This window comes from Choloepus didactylus, chromosome X (genome assembly GCF_015220235.1).
Source record: "Choloepus didactylus isolate mChoDid1 chromosome X, mChoDid1.pri, whole genome shotgun sequence".
Taxonomy (NCBI): Eukaryota; Metazoa; Chordata; class Mammalia; order Pilosa; family Megalonychidae; genus Choloepus; species Choloepus didactylus.
The window spans coordinates 118,615,238-118,635,932 of NC_051334.1; the positions used below are offsets into that span (position 1 = coordinate 118,615,238).

The 20,695-nt window shown below is 40.2% G+C and overlaps 1 protein-coding gene across 1 annotated transcript; it reads left to right on the top strand.

Annotated features, from left to right (window-relative positions):
- The first annotated feature begins 18,388 nt into the window (after window positions 1-18,388).
- TCEAL2 (transcription elongation factor A like 2) lies at window positions 18,389-19,818 on the top strand. Its single transcript, XM_037822154.1, is given in 3 exon segments — window positions 18,389-18,585; window positions 18,939-19,455; window positions 19,458-19,818. Coding segments are annotated over 3 exon segments (750 nt in total). The 5' UTR covers window positions 18,389-18,469; the 3' UTR covers window positions 19,575-19,818.
- The last annotated feature ends 877 nt before the right edge of the window (window positions 19,819-20,695 follow it).

Consider the following 20,695-nt stretch of genomic DNA (forward strand, 5'->3'; position numbering starts at 1 on the left):
GTATTTAACCACACTGGCCTTAATTTTCCTCATCTTTAAGATGCAGATGAACAACCCTCACAGCAAAGATATAAATTGTGGTTACTTGGGCCAAATCAAATATTAGCTAGTTTTAATACTTTTATTTTTATGGTCCATTAGTATTCTTGGAAGCCCTAAAATTAGGATGTAAATAGATCTGTATTGACATTGAATGACATTCAATATGTGCTGCTACTGAAGAAAGGCAGATTACAAAATTGTAAGTAGGATGATATCTTAATTTTCAAAATAAATATAGCTCTACTTGCAGAAGAAAAGCAACTGAATGATAAACATCTGGATAAACATAATAGACTCTTCATCTCCTCTTGAGTTCATTAAAATGTTTGCTTATTGAAAGCAAAAATATAACATTGACTTACAGCATTTCCAGTGAATATAAATATAGCATATGAAGCAGCATAAATTGGGAAAGCAAGGGGAATTATAAGGTGGGAAGGTTGCTTCTTGTCAGTTGAAGTGGTAGCATATTGATTCCAAATAGACTGAAAAGTTCAGTAGGATTTTTAGAACAACCATTAAAATTTTTGTACAAAGAAATAAAGTCTGAATCACAATAGAAAAGTTAAAATGTAGTACTAAATGGTGCTCAAATAAGCAAAAGGATGGCAAGAAAGAGAAAATAGAGGAATAAAAACTGGGGGGGGGAGAAACAGAAAATGAAATTTTAAAATGATAAACCTGAATACAAATATTTCAAAAATTACATTAACTGTAAATAGTCCAGGCACACCAATTAAATGACAGAGATTGTCTAACTTTTGTATCAGTTGCAGAGAGAGGGGTGTGGAAGTATTTGAATATAATTGTGGATTTTTCTTCTTCTCCTTTCAGTTCTACCTGTTTTTTTTTTTTTTTTTTGCATATTGTTCAGCTCTATTATTTGGTGCACACACATTTAGAATTGATATGTCATCTTGATGAACTGACTCTTTTATCATTATGTAATATCCCTCTAAAGACTAATTTATCTAGTGTTAATATGGCCACTCTTGCTTTCTTTTCATAAATTTTTGTATGATATATATTTTTCCATCATTTTACATTCTACCTACCTATATTGTTTTATTTGAGTTAATTTATTATAGGTAACATTGAGTTGGCTCAGGTTTCTTTTATCCACTTTGTCAATCACTGTTTTTAATTGGTATTTTTTTGTCCACTTCCAGTGGTTATTTCTATATCTAATTTTTATCAGATGATAGGTGATAAAAGGATATTTAAATGTTTTCATCTGCATTCCTTAAATTATTAGTGAGAACATATTGACTTGTGATTATTGGACATTTGTATTTCTTTGTCCGTGAACTGTTTACATGTTTTATCCATTTTGCTATTTGGTTATAGGAGCTCTTCATGCATTAAGGCTAATACCCTTCACTGATCCATGGATTTGTTATTTCAACAAATATTAATGTGTGAATATTATTTGTGAGACACTCTAGGCAAAATCCATATCCCAGATCTCTCTTCTGAAATTTAGACTCTATGTTTACTGGAAGTGTTCACTTTGAGCAAGAAAAGTATTAGTACTTATTGTACATGAATGACTTGTCAAGAAGAACATACACTGCTGTTCAAAAGCATTTCTTCCTAAACTTTTCATCTCCATAAAATAGAAAGAACGCAATGTGTTATATGAAGAGAGCACTGACTTAGGATTCGGATTTCTATGATCTCTTTAATAATGGCAAGATTTTTTAAATTATGTAATATTTCTGCTTGTTTTTCCTCATTTGTAAAGTGGGAATGATTAGACCTATAACAGACAAATAGCTTTGAGGAACAAAAGAACAAATATTTCAGGTATAATTTGATACATGACATATGGTATACATGGGACTTAACAGATGTTAGATCCCCTCCCCTCTCACATCTGTCTTTCCTTTAAAAGAAATTCATTTGACATTATCCAAATAACATGATTACATGCTGATGATTTGTAAAAGTTAAACAGTGGCAAATGTACATATTTCCATTATTCATTAACTTCAGCATAATTTCTCTGTGTTGGAGTGATTTCTCAGATAATTTAGGAAAACAATCACTTGGTGAGTTCCATTGGCTTTGAAAAAGAAAGCCACCCACCCATTTCACTTTATTTCATATACTTTTCCAACCCACTTTTTTATCTTTTATATTTATTTCTCAAGAATAATATGCACAATGTAACTCAGAAAGAAGAGGATTTGCAGAACACTGCAATAGAGCATTGGCAGAGACAGACACATCATAGGGTCTTGGGTAAGTCATTTCATCTGTGCTGGCCAATTTTTGGTTAACACCTCTCAGATTGATGTACAGATTAATGAGGTCCTATCTGTACATCTGGGAAGAAAGGGGCAGTTATTTCCAAGTAATTACTTTCCCGTGTACACTGCAGATATTATCATACTCTGTATTGATGAATTATATAAATATAAGTCCTAGTATGGTTTTGTAATTGAATGACCATTTGTGCATTGTTGTAGGTTGTTGGAACTTAAAAGTCACAAAAAAGTCAGGATCTCTGACCTCAAGGAACCATGGGGACTCACGTTTCCTAAGTGCCCACCACATTCTTATCTCATGTATTTTTCACAACATTCTGGGGAGGTAGAGGATATGATCTGCAGCCTCTAACTGGAGAAACAATGTATGGAGTTTAGTAACCAGGCTGAGTGTCATCCTGACACTAAAGGGAAAAGCAGAGACTAGAACCTTCTGTGTGCAAGTTTTTCCTCATTTGTAAAGTGGGAATGATTAGACCTATAACAGACAAATAGCTTTGAGGAACAAAAGAACAAATATTTCAGGTATAATTTAATACATGACATATGGTATACATGGGACTTAACAGATGTTAGATCCCCTCCCCTCTCACATCTGTCTTTCCTTTAAAAGAAATTCATTTGACATTATCCAAATAACATGATTACATGCTGATGATTTGTAAAAGTTAAACAGTGGCAAATGTACATATTTCCATTATTCATTAACTTCAGCATAATTTCTCTTAATGCATAATTTTTCTTAATGCTCTTCAACTGCAAATCACACCATAATCAAGCAACTCTTGTTTTTCTACTGATCCATGTCACTTCTGTAATCTGTGTCTTCACCTCTGATATCAGGCTGCTACTCCTGTTTCAATTTCTTTGAAACACTGAACCTCATTTGATCTCAATTTCCTATTCTGTAAAGGTGAAGGAGTGTTTTAGGTCAGCATTTTTTGAAAGCACTCCCCAGATAACCTATATCATGCACTCACTAATAAAGGATGTGTCATGTTGAGGATGATACTTGGAGGAGTTCCATCCAATGTTGGGTGCCGTGCCAGTACGAATGTATTATGTCCCCCAAAATGCCATTATCTTTGATGAAATCTTGTATGGGCAGCCCTATTAGTGTTGATTAGATTGTAATTCTTTGATTGAGTGTTTCCATGGAGATGTGACCTACCCAACTGTAGGTGATAACTCTGATTAGATAATTTCCATGGAGGTGTGGCTCTGCCCATTCAGCTTGGGCCTTGATTAGTTTACTAGACCACTATATTAGCTCAGACAGAAGAAGCGAGCTTGCTACAGCCAAGAGGGACATTTTGAAGAATGCACAGGAGTTGAGAGAGGAGCTGCATCTTACAGAGACATTTTGGAGATGGCCTTGAAAGCAGACTCTTGCTCCAGAGAAGCTAAGAGAGGACAAATGTCCCAAGAGCAACTAAGAATGACATTTTTGAGGAGCTGCAGCTTAGAAAGGAACATCCTGGGAGAAAGTCATTTTGAAACCAGAACTCTGGAGCATACACCAGCCACATGCCTTCCCAGCTAACAGAGGTTTTCTGGATGCCGCTGGCCATCCTCCAGTGAAGGTACCCAATTATTGATGCCTTATCTTGGATGCTTTATGGCCTTAGGACTGTAACTTTGTAACCAAATAAACTCCCTTTATAAAAGCCAATCCATTTCTGGTGTTTTTCAAAAAGGCAGCATTAGCAAACTGGAACAGGTGTTATCAGGGAGGCTTCAAGAAAAAACATGGAATGTGACATGACCTCACAAGATGAGCTGGATTTTGACTAGCCGGGAAAATTATGTAAGGGAGTTCTGGACATGTGAAAAGGCATGGGGGTGAGGATAGGACTAATGTGAAGCTTACAGGCTGTCAGACTAGCTAGGGGTTAAGGACAGGGAATGATATTTGGAGGAATATGGTGGGAGATAAGGATGAAAAGATGGGATGGAGCTGAGTTTTCCCTGGAAGAATTTCTTTCACAGATTTCTTTCTGGGAGTATTTCCCTACATGTCAGGTGTTTCCAACCTGGCTGAGCATCGTAATCACCTGAGGAAGCAGGCAGAAAAGGGGTTTATTTTGTTAGTTTCTTTCTATTGTTTTCCTTGTTGGAAATGGGGAAAGGGAAATGTAGAAAGTCCTGAAATGTGCTTTCACAGGTGAAGGAGGTGTGTGTCATTGACAAGTTACTGTGGAAGATCAAAGCATAATGATAATAATAAGACTGATGAGAAAAATATTGAAGAAATAGACTAGGGTGATCAGTGCAATGGCAAGACACATCAATGACTAGGGGACTTTGGCTCCCCTTCTTCCATGTTAGGCCTATTCCTAACATAAAATAACCTCTCTTTCTCCTCTCAACTATCAGACAAAAGATGGAGATTAATGATCAGTAATGACATCCTTTCTAGCATTATTATATGAGAGAAAAGAGCAGAATACCAAATTATATATGCATTATGATAAAACATGCATATTTATTCATGGAATTGCTAGGATGGTAGGTAATATATACCTGCTGACTTATAATTTCCATATTTTCCAAATACTCTACAATAAAAACACATTATTCATACAACAAGGTAAACAGTTAATGATTTTTAACAAATAGAAAACAACTGAACTTTTCCAGATTGTATATGGGTGATGATTTTGTTTATATGTAATATATCTAAAATTCTCAAAATAATCATTCTCCCTCACTCAATGACCAAACCCCACACACTGATCTTCCAAGTTAGGTGCTGTGATGGTTAGGTTCATGTGTCAACTTGGCTAGGTGACCCAGCTGTCTGGTCAGGCGGGCACTGGCCTGAGGATTGCTGTGAGGATATTTGAGGCTGGTTAATAAACCAACGGGCTGGTTTGTTGGATCATCAGTCAATTGACTGCAGCTGACTGATGACTCATCAAGGGGCGTGCCTTCCACAATGAGAGAATGCAATTGGCTGGATTTGGTCCAGGTGATCAGCCGGTTTGTTGGATCATCAGTCAATTGACTGCAGCTGACTGATGACTCATGGGGGGGGGCGTGCCTTCCACAATGAGAGAATGCAATTGGCTGGATTTGGTCCGGGTGATCAGTTGAAGGCTTATAAGCTGGACGGTTAGAGAACCTTCACTTCTTCTTTGGCTGCCCAGTGAAGCATTTCCTGGGGAGCTCGTCGAAGTTGCCGGTTCGTTTCCTGAGGAGCTCGTCGAAGTTGTCGGTTCGTTTCCCGAGGAGTTCATCGGACATCTTCCTTGGAGTCGACAGTTTGTTGACGGCTCTGCAGAATTTGGACTCGTGCATACCCATAGTTGCGTGAGTCACTTTTACAATTTGATAATCAGAGACATCTCTCATTGATTCTGTTTCCCAAGAGAACCCTAACTAATACAGGTGCCAACTTTCCTGTCATGAGGACCAGCTACCTTGCTGAAAATTCCTATCTGGCAAATTTAATTTACCCTTCCCCCAAAGTCTGAAATTGCATTATGTGAAATGGAGGAGGAGTATGGCAAAATAGAGATAGGATTGGAAAGCAAATCAACCTCAGTTAGAGTTCTTGTTTTGCCTCATATGCTAGTTCTGTGACCTTGAAAAGTATACTTTGCTTCTCTAAGCCTCACTTAACTCATAAGTAAAGTGAGTGTAATAGACACACTGATTGCTTTGAGAAATTAAAGGCAAAACCTATGTAAACTACCAAATAAAAATGACATATAATGAACACTCAGAAAATATTACCTTCCAATCTTTCTCCATTCTATAAGAGATATCTCTGATACAAACCAGTTTTTGTTACTACCATGGTGAGCATTTGAAACGTAACAGGAAGAAGTAGGAACTTCAATCCTACTTTTTTAAAAATTTCTGTATGTGGTACCATGTATTGCCTGAAAAAGTTTTGGAAAAAAGAAGAATATCATCTATTTACATTGAATTGAGTTTGGAATTGGAGAAGAATATCACCCCATTTTATTTCATTACATGTACTTTCTTGCACCCTTCTTTTTCCTCCTGGATTACTTGGTGTAGCATTATAATTTAAAACCCATATATGGGAAATGTTAGAGAAGAAAAAGTAAATGAGAGAATATGTTGGAAAGAACATTGGTGTGAGATTCAGGGTCCCATGACATTATTCAGAAAACAGGAAAATAATGCCAGGCTACCTAATCTCCTGGGAAGGTTTCAGAATTTAATGAGAGCCTATCTGAGAAATTAAATTAGATTGAAGAAACTGTGTTCCTCTAAGAAATTACTTTGGCTGTCACAGTGCAAAGATTTTAGAACTCTGCTTGGTAAGAATGTAATATACAAGGAAATTGTTTTAATTATTCTTTATTAATGCCAATTATCACATGGCAGGAATCCAAATTGAATAAAAACAGAAAGGTAGAATCCCTGTACTGTACAGAGCTATGACATTTATTTTTCAAATTGTTCTTATGAAATAGAGGTAATTTCTCTGAATGGATCTATAAAGTGTGAAAACAAACCTGAAAGTGTATTTACAATTCAGCTTAACTCAAGAAGTATTTACTGAAGAGCTACTACAGACAGGCCAATAAGAGAGAATGGCATTGTTTGCTTGGTGGATAAGAACCAGGGCACTTGTTTAATTCCCTGCCTGTCTTGATGACAGCAGGATCTGTCAAACTGTTTCCACCTCTTGGTTCCTCTTAGGGTTCTTGTGTCCTTTTGTGCTGTACTCCACCACTTAACCATATATTCACATATTACTCCCAGACATATGGCACACTACATAGATAGCACCAGTTTCAGTTTGCTAAAGCTGCCAGAATGCAATATACCAGAAATGGTTGGCTTTAACAATGAGAATTTATTAGCTTATATTTTACAATTCTTAGGCCATGAAAATACCCGAATTAAGGCATCAGCAGGGTGATAACCTTCTCTGAAGAAAGACTGCCAGCATCTGGGACACCTCTGCACGTGGGAAGGCACATGGCCAATGTCTGCTGGTTCTTCTCTCCCGGGTTTTGTTGATTTCAGCTTCTGCCTTCAGTGGCTTCCTCTCTCAGCTATTCCGGAGGCTTTTTCTCTAAACTCTGTCTGGGCTTTTCCTGTCTTCTATCCTCTCATAAAGGACTGCAGTGAAAGAATTAAGACCCACCTTGAATGGTCTGGGTCACATCTCAATTGAAATAACCTAACCAAAAGTTCCCAATGCAATAGGTCTGCCCCCACAGGAATGGATTAAAGAATAGAGCCTGTTCTGGGGTACATGACAGTTCCATACTACAACAGTACCCAATCACCTTTCGACACTGATGTGATAAAGTAGGTGTTCTAGTTCGCTAATGCTGCCAGAATGCAAAACACCAGAGATGGATTGGCTTTTATAAAAGGGGATTTATTTGGTTACAAAGTTACAGTCATAGGGCTATAAAGTGTCCAAGGTAACACATCAACAATTGGGTACCTTCACTGGAGGATGGCCAATGGTATCCAGAAAACCTCTGTTAGCTGGGAAGGCATGTGGCCAGCATCTGCTCCAAGTTCTGGTTTCAAAATGGCTTTCACCCAGGATGTTCCTCTCTAGGCTTCAGCTCCTCAAAAACATCACTCTTAGTTGCTCTTGGGGCATTTGTCCTCTCTTAGCCTCTCCGGAGCAAAAGTCTGCTTTCAAAGGCCATCTCCAAAATGTCTCTGTAAGCTGAAGCTCCTCTCTCAGTTCCAGTGTGTTCTTCAAAGTGTCCCTCTTGGCTGTAGCTCCTCTTCAAAACGTCACTCACAGCTGCACTGAATTCCTTCTGTTTGTCAGCTCATTTATATGGCTCCACTGATAAAGGCCCACCCTGAATGGGTGGGGCCATGCCTCCATGGAAATTATCTCATCAGCGTTATCACCTACAGTTGGGTGGGGAGCATTTCCATGCAAACAACCTAATCCAAATGTTGCAACTTAATCCCCACTAATATGTCTGCCCCACGAGATTGCATCAAAGAATATGGCTCTTTCTGGGGGACATAATACCTTCAAACCAGCACAGTAGGGTAAATGAGGGCAAAGAAAAGATGGAATGCATTGGAGGCAGTCATCTAACCTCTGTACTCTCTGAGTTAGTGAGTAAAACTATCCACAGTTCCAATTCATTCACCACATTTCCTTGATACAAGATAATTTCCTTCTTCCATTATTCAGCAATAATGACCTCTATTTCAACTCTATTTTATGGCTTTCCATAAAGTGAAGAGTCTAACTGTACTGTAAACAGCTTTTGGAAATATTCTAAAAAAATTAAAAGTAAGAAAATATTTCAAAATATAGAAGATTCAGTGTCATTCCTGGGATACAGAATGAGTTACCTGTTGGAATTGAGTTGCAGAAAGAAAAACATCATCCACTGTCATTTACGTGGTGAGTTTCCATGTTCCCTCCTTTGATCCTTAAGATTAACATCAGAGAGGCAAGTGATCCATGTGTGCTTGAGAAGAATGTGTATTCTAGTGTTGTTGGGTGGAGTGTTCTTTATATGTCTGTTAGGTCTAGTTGGTTTCTTGTATTGTTCAAGTCTTCTGTTTCCTTTTGACCTTCAGCCTAGGTTTTTTTTTTTAATTAAATTCAGTTTTATTGAAATACATTCACACACCATACAATCATCCATGGTATACAATCCACTGTCCACAGTATGATAACATAGTTATGCGTTCATCACCACAATCTATCTCTGAGCATTTTCCTTACATCAGAAAGAACCAGAGCAAGAATAAAAAACTAAAAGTAAAAAAAGAACACCCAAATCATCCCCCCATCCCACCCCATTTGTCCTTTAGTTTTTATCCCCATTTTTCTACTCATCCATACACTAGATAAAGGGGGTGTGATCCACAAGGTCTTCACAGTCACACTGTCACCCCTTGTAATCTACATTGTTATATAATTGTCTTCAGGAGTCCAGACTGCTGGGTTGGAGTTTGGTAGTTTCAGGTATTTACTTCTAGCTATTCCAATACATTAAAACCTAAGAGGTGTTATCTATATAGTGCATAAGAATGTCCACCAGAGTGACCTCTCGACTCCATTTGAAATCTCTCAGCCAATGAAACTATTTCGTCTCATTTTGCATCCCCCTTTTGGTCAAGAAGATACTCTCAGTCCCACAATGCCGGGTCCACATTCATCCCCGGGAGTCATATTCTGCATTGCCAGAGAGATTTACACCCCTGGGAGTCGGGTCCCATGTAGGGGGGAGGGCAGCGAGTTCACCTGTCGGGATGGCTCAGTTAGAGAGAGAGAGGGCCACATCTGAGCAACAAAGAGGTACTCGGGGGAGACTCTTAGGCACAATTATATGCAAGTTTAGCCTCTCCTTTGCAGTAACGAGCTTCATAAGGGCAAGTCCCATGATCGAGGGCTCAGCACATCAAACCGCCAGTCCCAATGTTTGTGGCAACATCAACACCAGTCCAGGTGAGGATGTCCAACACATCCGCACCTTCCCCCAGATCCTCAGGGCTGGGGAGGGGGAGGCTGTAAATATATTTTGTATTATCTGCCCAAATTACTCTGGGATGTCTCACTATTTCACTCCAGCCTATACTAACCTACCGTATCTCACTTCCTATTCAAAGTTCCATGCAATTGTGGTGTTTGAACAAATCGACTGTAGTGTTGTACCGTTTAGAAAATTTAGATCCTGTACCAAATAGATATCTCTTCCCTTGGTCTCATATGGAAGTTGAAGTTTTAAAACACAGTCAGTTTCAACCTTTACCCTTTGGCCCGGTTTGCCCTGGTCTTAACCTGAGCTGCTTCATTCATATCACTAATTGAAGTCTGGGCTCTTTTTCAGCTTTTTTTTTTTTTTTTAACAGTGGCTGTATGCACTAATACTGACATTCGCATCTGCCGAGCTCTAGCTCTGAGTTTCAGGTGTCCCAGAGATATGCATTGTTCCAGAGACCAATCAGGTTATACACTAGGGGATCAACATCTCACAGCCTAGGTTTTACATTACTAAAAATGGTGCATCAAAACCTCCAACTACTATTGCATAACGTTCTATTTCTCCCTTCAATTCTGTGACTGTTTGCCTCATGTATATTGGATTTCTATTATTGGGTGCATTTATTTACAATTCTTATATCTTCTTGGTGGCCTGGCCCTTTTATCAATATGTAATGTATTTCTTTGTCTCTTGTAACAGTTTTTGCTAATACAGTTTAATTGAGATATAGTCACACACTCTACAGTCATCCACAGTGTACAATCAATTATTCACAGCACCATTATACAGTTCATCACCAGAACCAAGTTTTGAAAACTTTCCTTACTCAAAAATAAAAATAAAGGCAGAAAGGAACACCTAAATCTTTCCATCCGGTCCATTCCACCCTATTCTTTATCTCATTTTTGTCCCCATTTTCCCACTCATCTGTCCATACACTGGATAAAGGCAGTGCGAGCCACAAGGTTTTCACAGTCACACAGTCACTCTGTAGAAGCTACATAATTATACAATCATCTTCAAGAATCAAGGTCACTGGGTTGCAGTTTGACAGCTTCAGGTATTTCCCTCTAGCCATTCCAACACACTAAAAACTAAAAAGTGATATTTATATAGCACATAAGAATACCTCCAGAGTGACCTCTCAACTCCATTTGAAATCTCTCAGCCACTCGAACCTTATTTTGTTTCATCTCTCTTCTCCCTTTTGCTGAAGAAGATCCTCTCAATACCACAGTGCTGGGTCCAGGCTCAATCCCCAGGAGTCATTTCCCACATTGCCAGGGGGATTTACCCCCCTGGGTGTCATGTCCCACTTAGGGGGGGGAGGATAGTGAGTTCACTTGCCTAGTGGGCTTAGAGAGAGAGAGAGGCCACATCTGAACAACAGAGAGGCTGTCTAGGTGTGTGGGGGACTTTTAGGCATAATTATAAGTAGATTTAGCCTCTCCCTTGCAGCAACTAGCCTCACAGAGGAAAGCCCCCAGATCACAGGCTTGGCCCATTAAATTGGCAGTCCTCAATGTTTGTGGGAAAATCAGCAATAGCCCAGGTGGGGAAGTTCAACATTTCCACATTTCTACCCAGTTCCTCAGGGGCCCCACAAATACACTTTTACTGTCTGCCCATATCACTATGGGATGTATTGGGATTTCACCCCAGCCTGCACAAACTCACCAAATCCCACTTCCCATTCACTGCTCCCTGCACTTATGGTGTTCAAACAAACTGAATGTACAGATTAAATTATCTAATGTGCTACAGAAAATATAGATCCTGCACCAGATAAACATCTCCTCCCTTGGTCTCACACAAAAGTTGTAGTTTTAAAACCCAGTCAGCATTATCCTTTACCCTTGGGCCTGGTTTCCTTTGTCCTAACCAGATCCTCTTTTTTCATATCTCTAATTAAAGTCTGAATTCTTTTTCAGCTCTTTCAACAGTTGTCATATGGGGTAATACTGACATTCATAGCTGCCAAGTTCTAGCCCTGAGTCTCATGTGTCACACAGATACCCAAAGTTCCAGAGACCAACCAGGTTATACACCAGGACCTCAGCATCTCAGGATTTAGAGATAACCATTACAACTCAGGAATAGATGTGACTGCTGTAAGAGCTTACAGTCTAGGGACCATTATATTAAGTATTCCCCGATAAGCTGTGCCCTAAGATTCAGTTCTCAGAGTTAACACATTATCGTTAGTACATATTGGTGTGGTGTTATAATGTTTGTCCTCTCGTTTCTGGTGTACTTCACTCAAAATGCTGCACTCAAGATCCATTCACCTAGTTGCATGTCTCGCAGCTTCATTCCTTCTTGTAGCTGCTCAGTACTCTATTGTATGCATACCCCAGAGGTCACCATTCTGTTCATCAGTCAATGTACTCGTAGGCCACCTCTGACCATTGCAAATAGTGAATACTGCTGCTATATATACCAGTACATAAATGTCCATTCATGTCTCTGCTCTCTGATCTTCCAAGTATATACCACATACTGAGGTTGCAGGACCTTATGGCACTCACATACCTAGCTTCTTGTGGGACCACCATACTGTCCTCCAGATAGGCTACACCATTCTACTTCCCCACCAACAGTGAACACCTACATCTCACTCTCCAAGTTATCTCCAGTACTTGTGTCTCTCTGTTTATTTTTTCCCTGGAATTTTATAGGGATATATTCAAATACCATACTACCATCCACAGTGTACAATTGTTTACAGTATCATCATATGGCTGTGCATTAATTCATTCATCACCACATTAGCACTTACACATGTTCATTACTCAAAAAAGAGTTGAAACAAAAGAATAATAAAAAGGGTAAAAGTAAAAATAAAATAAAATACAGCAATAAGGTCAGTCAACAACACCACTACCAATAATCCTGTACCCCTCCCCTACACTCCTCCCTCCCAGACATTCAACTTTGGTATATTGCCCCTGTCACATTTAATGGGAGTATACTACAATGTTACTGTTAACCCCAGACTCCAGTTGCATTGGTTATATTCTTTCCCCCAATACCATCCCCTTTTCAACATCCCACAATGTCTTGTAACAGTTTTGATTTAAAGTCTATTTGGTCTAATATTATCATAGCCACCCCAGTTCTGTTTTGGTTACTATTTGCATGGAATAGTTTTGTTTCCAGTCTTTAACTTTCAACCTCTTTGTGTCTTTGGATCGAAGGTGAGTTTCTTTAAAGAGCATGTACTTAGATCATGCTTTTTATCATTCTAACAATCTTTGCCTTTTGATCAGAGTTTAATCCATTTACATTCAAAATAATTTACTGATAAGACAGGACCTACTTCAGTAAATTTGTTTTTTTAAAGTTTTATACCTTTTTAGGTGATCTTAATTATGAATGTGTATTATAAATCCATTTGTGAACTGAGAGAAAAATACTAGCTAAAAATGCATGATTCTGCCTCTACCGGGACCCTGATGTCAATGAAGCAGAAGTAGGTGGTAGGAAGCAGGTCTATTTGGCACTCTGAATCTCCTCTTCCCCTCTCCTGGATTCAATCGGGCCTAGCAGGGAGCTGAGTGTACATCTCCACTCAGGGGCAATGAGGCTATGAGTGTTGGTGCCCAACTTTCACAAGGAAGGTGTCAGTGGTGCTGAGGGAGAGCTGATCTTCAACCCCATCAATCTGCAGTGATGCAGTATGAGTCAGCACTCTACTTTTCCCAAGGTGGTGTCAGTGGGATCCAGTGGAAAGCTGAACACACGCACCCATAGGGCCCTTGAGCTATACCTCTACAGGGGCACTGCCTGGTAAAAAAGAAAAGTAGGATTCGGTAATTCATAATATAATATTCAAAATATCTAGGACATAATCAAGCCTGGGCATAAATGTTCATAACAGATTTATTCATAACAACCAAAAGACTCCAAAATACCCAAATGCCCTTATGGGTGGTGAATGGTTAAACAAATGGTGCTCCATACATACCATGGAATAGGAATAATACTCAGCAGTAAAAAGGAACAAACTAGTGATATGTACAACAGTTTGGATTGATCTTGTGATGGTTAAGTTCATGTGTTAACTTGGCTAGATTATGGTGTCCGTTGTTTGGTCAAGCAAGCACTAGCCTGATTGATACTGTGCGAGTATTTCCTAGATGGATTAGCATCTATAGTCAGTTGATTGCATCTACAGCTGATGGCATTTATAATCAATGGAGGATATTGCCCTCAGCAATGAGAGGAGTTTACTCATCCAATCATTTGGAAATCTTAAAGTCAGAATGGGTGATTTTAGAAGTCATAAAGAAGAATTTCTATCTCTCCTTCAGCCAGCCAGCTTCTCCAGGGAAATTCAATGTCACCTTCATCAAATTTCCAACTTGCAGCCTGCCCTATGGAACTCAGACTTGCTAATCCCTATAGTCACGTTAGCCAATTCTTATAATGAATCTCTTAATATTTACATATATTTACATATATGGTTGGTTCTGTTTCTCTGGAGAACCCTGACTAATACAGACCTCAAGGGAATATTGATGAGTGAAAAAAGCACATGAAAAGTGTAACATTGAAATGTTCCATGCTATATAATTCCATTTATACAACATTTAAATGACAAAATTATAGAGATGGAGAAAAGGTTAGTGATTGCCAAAGGATAGGGAGTAGGAGAAGGTAGGTAGCTGTGGCTATAAAAAGGTAGCACAAGAGCTCCTTGTGGTGGTGGAATTCTTCTGTAACTTGATTGTGGTGATGGTTACAAGAAACTACAAATGTGATAAAATTGCATAGAACTAAATACACATGCTCACACAAAAAGTGCACGTAAAACTAGTGAAATTTGAATGTCAGTGGATTTTATCAATGTCAATTTGCTTCTTGTGGTATTGTACTGTAGTTACATTACTACTGAGGGAAAATTAGTGAGGGCATAAAGGATCTCCCTTTTATTTCTTACAAACGTGTGAATCTGCAATTATTTAAAACAATATTTTAAAGAAGTTATGGCTTTTCTCATCTTGGGAACTAAAGAAAACTTGCCCAATTGAACCTTTGTTATATGCCAGGCACTTTGCTAGTGGCTTTACATGGATTAACTCTAGGAAAATAATACCTCCTGGTTTGCCGTCAATAGTCCTGTTACTTATTGATCTGCATTTCATCTAGTCTAAGATTTGTCCTCAATTTTTCATTTTTAAACAAGGTATTCTTGCTACTACTATTTACATTAAAGCAAGCCAGAATTGGTTCAGAAGATCTCGTATTATTTTCCTATTGCTACTGTAACAACCACAAACTTGGTGATTTAAAACAACAAACATTTATTCTCTTAAGTTCTGGTGGTCAGAAGTCAGAAATCAGTTTCATGTAGCCAAAATAAAGACGCTAGCGCTAGCAGAGCTGTATTCCCTCTGGTGGCTCCAGGGGAGAATACCTTGCCTTGCCTTTTTCAGCCTAAAGGCTGCATTCCTTGCAATTCTTGCCTCATGGGTTTTCTTCCTCTTCCAAGCCAGCCCTTATAGCATCTTGTTTCAGTCCTTTCATTGCCTTCTTCTTATGTAGTCAAAGCTCCCTCTGCTTTCCACTTAGGAGGACACTTGTAATAAATTTAGGGACCATGTGGATAATCCAGGATAATATCCCCATCTCAAAATCCTTAACTTAATAACATCTGTAATGTCCTTTCTTTTTTTTTGCCACATAAGGGAACATTCACCAGTTTCACGAATTAAAACCTGGGTATCTTTGGTGACCATCATTCAGCCTCCCACAGACCTCCACTTTTTACTTTCCCTTTGTTGTGGTTTGTCTGGTAGTTTGTGAGATGCATTTGCAGTAAGCAGTTCTCACTTTAACATTTGGTTCCAACTACAAGATGACCAGTGATAACCAGTCTTGTTTCTTCTGAACCTTTCCTAATTCAACATAACTAATATCTCCCTCTCAAAAAAAAAAAAGCAGGTCATTCATTGGTAAAATGAATTAGATGCTTATAGGAGCAGCTAGGGAGAATTAGCTCCTTTATATCTAGGTTGGTGGTGGGAGAAGTATATGATGCTGCTACCTCTACTAGCCATTTGTGATTAGTTAGTTCAGCCACAACCCATGCTATGAACATCCAAAGTTCATGAGAGTGTCAGTCCACCAGACAAGAGGGCCAGTGGAAAATATGGCAAATAATGGGATAACTGTATGTGAAATATCTGTGGGAAGTAAGGACTGAGATGTTCTGCTGTGGAACATGAACATTCTTGCTATAGTAGTTTTGTAATTTATTATATGGTATAAACCTACAACTACATTTATTTTATCATGTGGAATGATTTTTTGTAATCAGAAATGAAAGTATGTACTTAATGGAAAATTAAATGTCCAATTTCCTCTTCTCAGGAAAGTTGTTGATAAACATTTAACTTGCTCTAAGTATTTGTTGACATTTGCTATGCATCAAGTGAACTGTAGTTATATCATTGAACTCATGAAAACCAAAATATACAAACATACTGAAAAAGCATTAGCATCACCTACTTCAGAAGATAGTAGTTATTTTAAGAAGAATGTGTCAATTTAGTACAGCAGATGCAGAAGTTGCATTGACTTATAGTTGTGAGGCACAACTTTTAATTTAACTCAAATTACCTTTTTCTAATTTAATTATACTAATTTTGAATTCTAAGTTTTTGTGTGCATGTTCAAAAATAGGAGTGGTAGCTGTTAATATGTTGGCTCCATTAAAAGAAGAACATAACAAACAATTATTGATAGCAGTTTAAAAGCAGTATCATCAGATTATTAAAACAAATATCAGTTAATTCCAGCAGCAGTTTGATCATTTTTTCCAACAAATTCATGGAATAAGAACAATAATAAATTTTTTGAAATTCATACTTGTGAAAGGGAAACATCCAGCCTTATCACAAATGCCATTGTGAATTCAGTTTAAAAATTCAACATTAAGGATAAAATTATTTGTTTCGAGGTGATAGTGTGAATACACATTCTGGTGGAGCAGAGCATTGTAGTAAATGTTTTACTAAATTAAGAAATATGTAACAAATATCAGAATTGGTTGTGTTGTACACATAAGTGTGAAAACGATGTATTATGCAAATCAAAAAAACTAGTCCAAATTCACACGTACACACGCTCACACATATGTACACACAAATAAACATATTTATACACACAGATATATATATGTGGCACTACAGTGTAGTAGCAGTTACAGTATTGACAATTTTCTGGTTCTTTGGGTGGTGGTCTCACTAGCGTAAAAGAGAAAAAGAAAGGAAAGGAAAGAGACACAAGAATGGGTTAATGATGAGAATGTATCGTGAACCAAGGTTTACAATGACTGTGCATCTGAAGTCCTTATTAAAAAGTGTTTTAATGTTTTCTTTTTTAGCGGCCTCACATTCTAGATGAAAACAGGTCAAATGTTTGAAGGTATGTTTGTTACACCTTTCTGAAGAAAGGTGAACAGAGAAGGGGAGAGGGAAGTTGAAGAAATCAGTGTGGCCTAAAAGGAGTTCTGAAGTCCCTTAAGGACATGCTGGCAAAGATGTCCAATAGACAGGTAACGAAGACTGGTGTGACTCTCAGGGGAGGGGAAAAGCCTGGAGTCTTAGATTTGGAAATCTTCAGTGCTTAGAAAGAAATCATCCAAGGAGAAACAGCGTGTGGCCTGAGACGAGGCATCCCGGAACAGAATCCCAAGGAAAACTGCCACTCAAGATGGCAGCGCAGCTCCCTAGCAGGCACCACCTGGGGGTTCTGGAGTCTGGCAGAGCTGCTCTTGAAAGGCGAGCTGTGGACCTCAGGAGCTGAGCGCGCACTTGGCTATGTCAGGTACCTTCCCTGTGCCTCAGCTGTCACACCTGGCGATGATCGATATCTGAGACAGATGCTGGACTGAGGAGTCGACAGGTGCCAGGTCGGTTCGCTTCCCTGGTCCTCCCTTCCCGGTCCCCTCGGTAGGGAACGGGGGATGGGGTGGGAGATGAGAGGCCGAACTCCGGGTGACGCGCGGTGCTCACGTGACCTGCCGGGCGCCGGCATGGGCACCAGTCCCCAAGCCCTCCAGCTAGCCTTCCCCGCGGTCGGGACCCGACGCTGTCCGCTAGCTGAGCTGCCCGGGCGCGGGCGAGCGGGCTTCGGTGAGCCGTAGGAGGCGCAGGCCTGCCCCTGGTCCAGCAGGTCAGTGTAACCGTGGGCGCCGCCAGCAGTCCCTGGACTGGCTGGGGTGGAGGAGGGGTTGGGGGAGTAGAATCCGGGAGCTCGGTGAGGGAGTGGACGAGCGAGTACCCTTCAGTGGGACTCGCCCGTCTTCTCGACACCCCATCCTCTACACAACCCTACCCATTTCAGAGCCAAAAATGGTGGTGGGTGGAAACACCCTCCGCCCCCCTCCCCCCCGCAGTGCGACAATGAAACGGAGACATATTTTGGAAATAACCCTGCTTTCACGTTCTGTGCCTAGGAGGAAACATTGACCTCCGGGATGGGCCAAGGGGAGGGTAAAGCAGGTTGCCTTCAGGAGAGGGGTACCCAGAAACCCAAACACAGTTTGGAAAATACCCTAGTCTGCTGCCCGAAGCCTGAAAAGAAATGGCGACTGAAGGGAAAGAGGGGCTGAAGAGGTGGGGGAGGGAAACGAGGCGAGGAGGACCCGGATTCGCCAGAGACCTGTGTCCGTGTGCGTCCATGGATTGCCCTTCTCCTGCCTCTGTTTTCTGTGTGTTGGCAGATCTGCACGTTTGTTGTTCCCAGTACTCTGCGAGGATAGAAAAGGAGGAGGAACTTGCCCAGAATCCTAGTAGGTCAGTGGGGAGGGGTACTGGATAGGCACTTCGGGTGTGGGAAGTGTAGAGGACAAAGGCTGGGCAGAATGTGGGGGCCCCACTGTCCACCCCCGTACATATACTCACACACACACTTTCCTATGCTGAGAATATAGATGCTGGCAGTGCCTGCCAAGGAAATGGTTGGTGCACCTGTGTGGGAGGAATCGGCGGTAGGGGTGGACAGAAAGGCACACTTTGAGGGTCTAGCGGGTTAGGGGAACCCTGTCTGAGGGCGAGATACAAGTACTATCAGGACCTGTATTCCACCCCAACCTCCTCAGTCTCTTGTCTCCTCCTCCCTCTCCTCACTCCCCCCCCCCCCAGAGCAGAAGAAGGAAGGAAAATCTCGACATGGAAAAACTCTACAGTGAAAATGAAGGAAAGCCTGAAAACCAAGGAAAGATGGAAAACAAAGAACAGTTCCAGGAAGAGGGAAAGCCAGAAGTTGCTTGTACTTTGGAAGACAAGAAAAAGTTAGAAAATGAGGAAAAGACAAAAGATCAGGAAATACTAAAGGATAAGGAAAAGCCAGAGAACGAGGGAGAATCAGAGAATGAGGGAAAGCCAGAGAATGAGGAAAAGCCCAAGAACGAGGGAAAGACAGAGAAAGGGGGAAAGTCAAAAGAAGGAAATCCAGAGAGCAAAACAAGGGCTGCAAGAAAGCGCCCCACTGAGGATGATGTACCCAGAAAAGCAAAAAGAAAAACCAACAAAGGACTGGCTGAATACCTAAAGGAGTATAAGGAGGCCATACACGATATGCATTTGAGCAATGAAGAGGTAAGAGAATTTGATGAGATGGCCAGGGTGGAGGATGAGGTGAACAAAACCAAACAGAAACTGGCAGGGGGTTTATATGGATGCAAAAATGTTTACAGAACCCCTTCCACCCTAGAGGCCCAAGGGATCTCAGGGGTGGCTGTAGGGCCCCACAAAGGGGCTTTGAAGACATTCCTTATGTGTAGTGCCTTTGGGCTTCACTTATGTTTTGACTGATTAGAACATTGCCAACTCTGCTTTCTTATTCCTTGCATTTCCACAAAGCTAGGTTCTGTGCTTTAACCTTATGCGGATACTTTGTTTTTGGTGTCCTTCCCGTTACCAGCCTTTTGACCCAACTGCAGTGCTTTGTGTCTCAGTAGAAGATTTTCACCCATGTGCATTGCAAAGATGTTCGTGATTGTTTGGAAAATAAAGCCGCTTATAATATCATATGTATAGAATCGGCTCATTTAAAAAAATAAATTTGCATTTAACATGCATACACAGAAATATTAATAAGTGTTATCCATAAAAGGTTAACAGTGATTTTATAAGTTGTGAGAATATGACTGATTTCTTTCTTTTCTCTCTGTGCATCTGTCCATTTTATCCTAAAAAAGACAGATTACTTTTGTCATAAGGAAATAAAAGATTTAAAAAATAGGAAAATGGCATAAAATGCAATCAAAAGCATTGCTCAGTGAATTTTTGAAGACAGTGGAAACACTTAAAGTTCTTGATGTCAGAACTAACTCACATTACCTCTGTGACTCCCTGGAGGAATCAACCTGGCAGTTATTACAGATCCATTGCTGTAAAGGTCAGACTTGAATCTGTGAAAAGGGGATACTGTTTGCCTCCCAGGGCTGGGGATATCAGTGTATGACCTGTGATGGGCTGGCTTCTACCCTTTCCCCTGCCCTGGCAGAATTAGGACCCCATAAGACACTTGGAGGAGAACTGAGGGAAGTCTCAGTCCACCCATCTGAGAGGTGGGTGCCACCGTCCCCTGGGTACTGCCATGTCTGCTGGGCATTGTGCCCCTTCTAGATCCTGCACCCTTGTAAGACCCCTGCTGCTGCTGATGAGCTGGAGTCCTTAAGGTAAAGCCCTGTTGATTTCCCTGGAGTCCCCATTGAGCCCAAGTCCATCCTATACCCACAAAACCTACAGAAGTGTGGATAAAGCTCTTTCCCTCACTTTAGAGTTATGCTTACCCAAGTTGGTAACACCCCAGTGATGCTTAGGCTTTCGAATATTTTAGCAAAACAATACCTTTTGTGATTTTTTTTTTTTTTTTTGGTTTGTAAATTTTTCTTTCCAT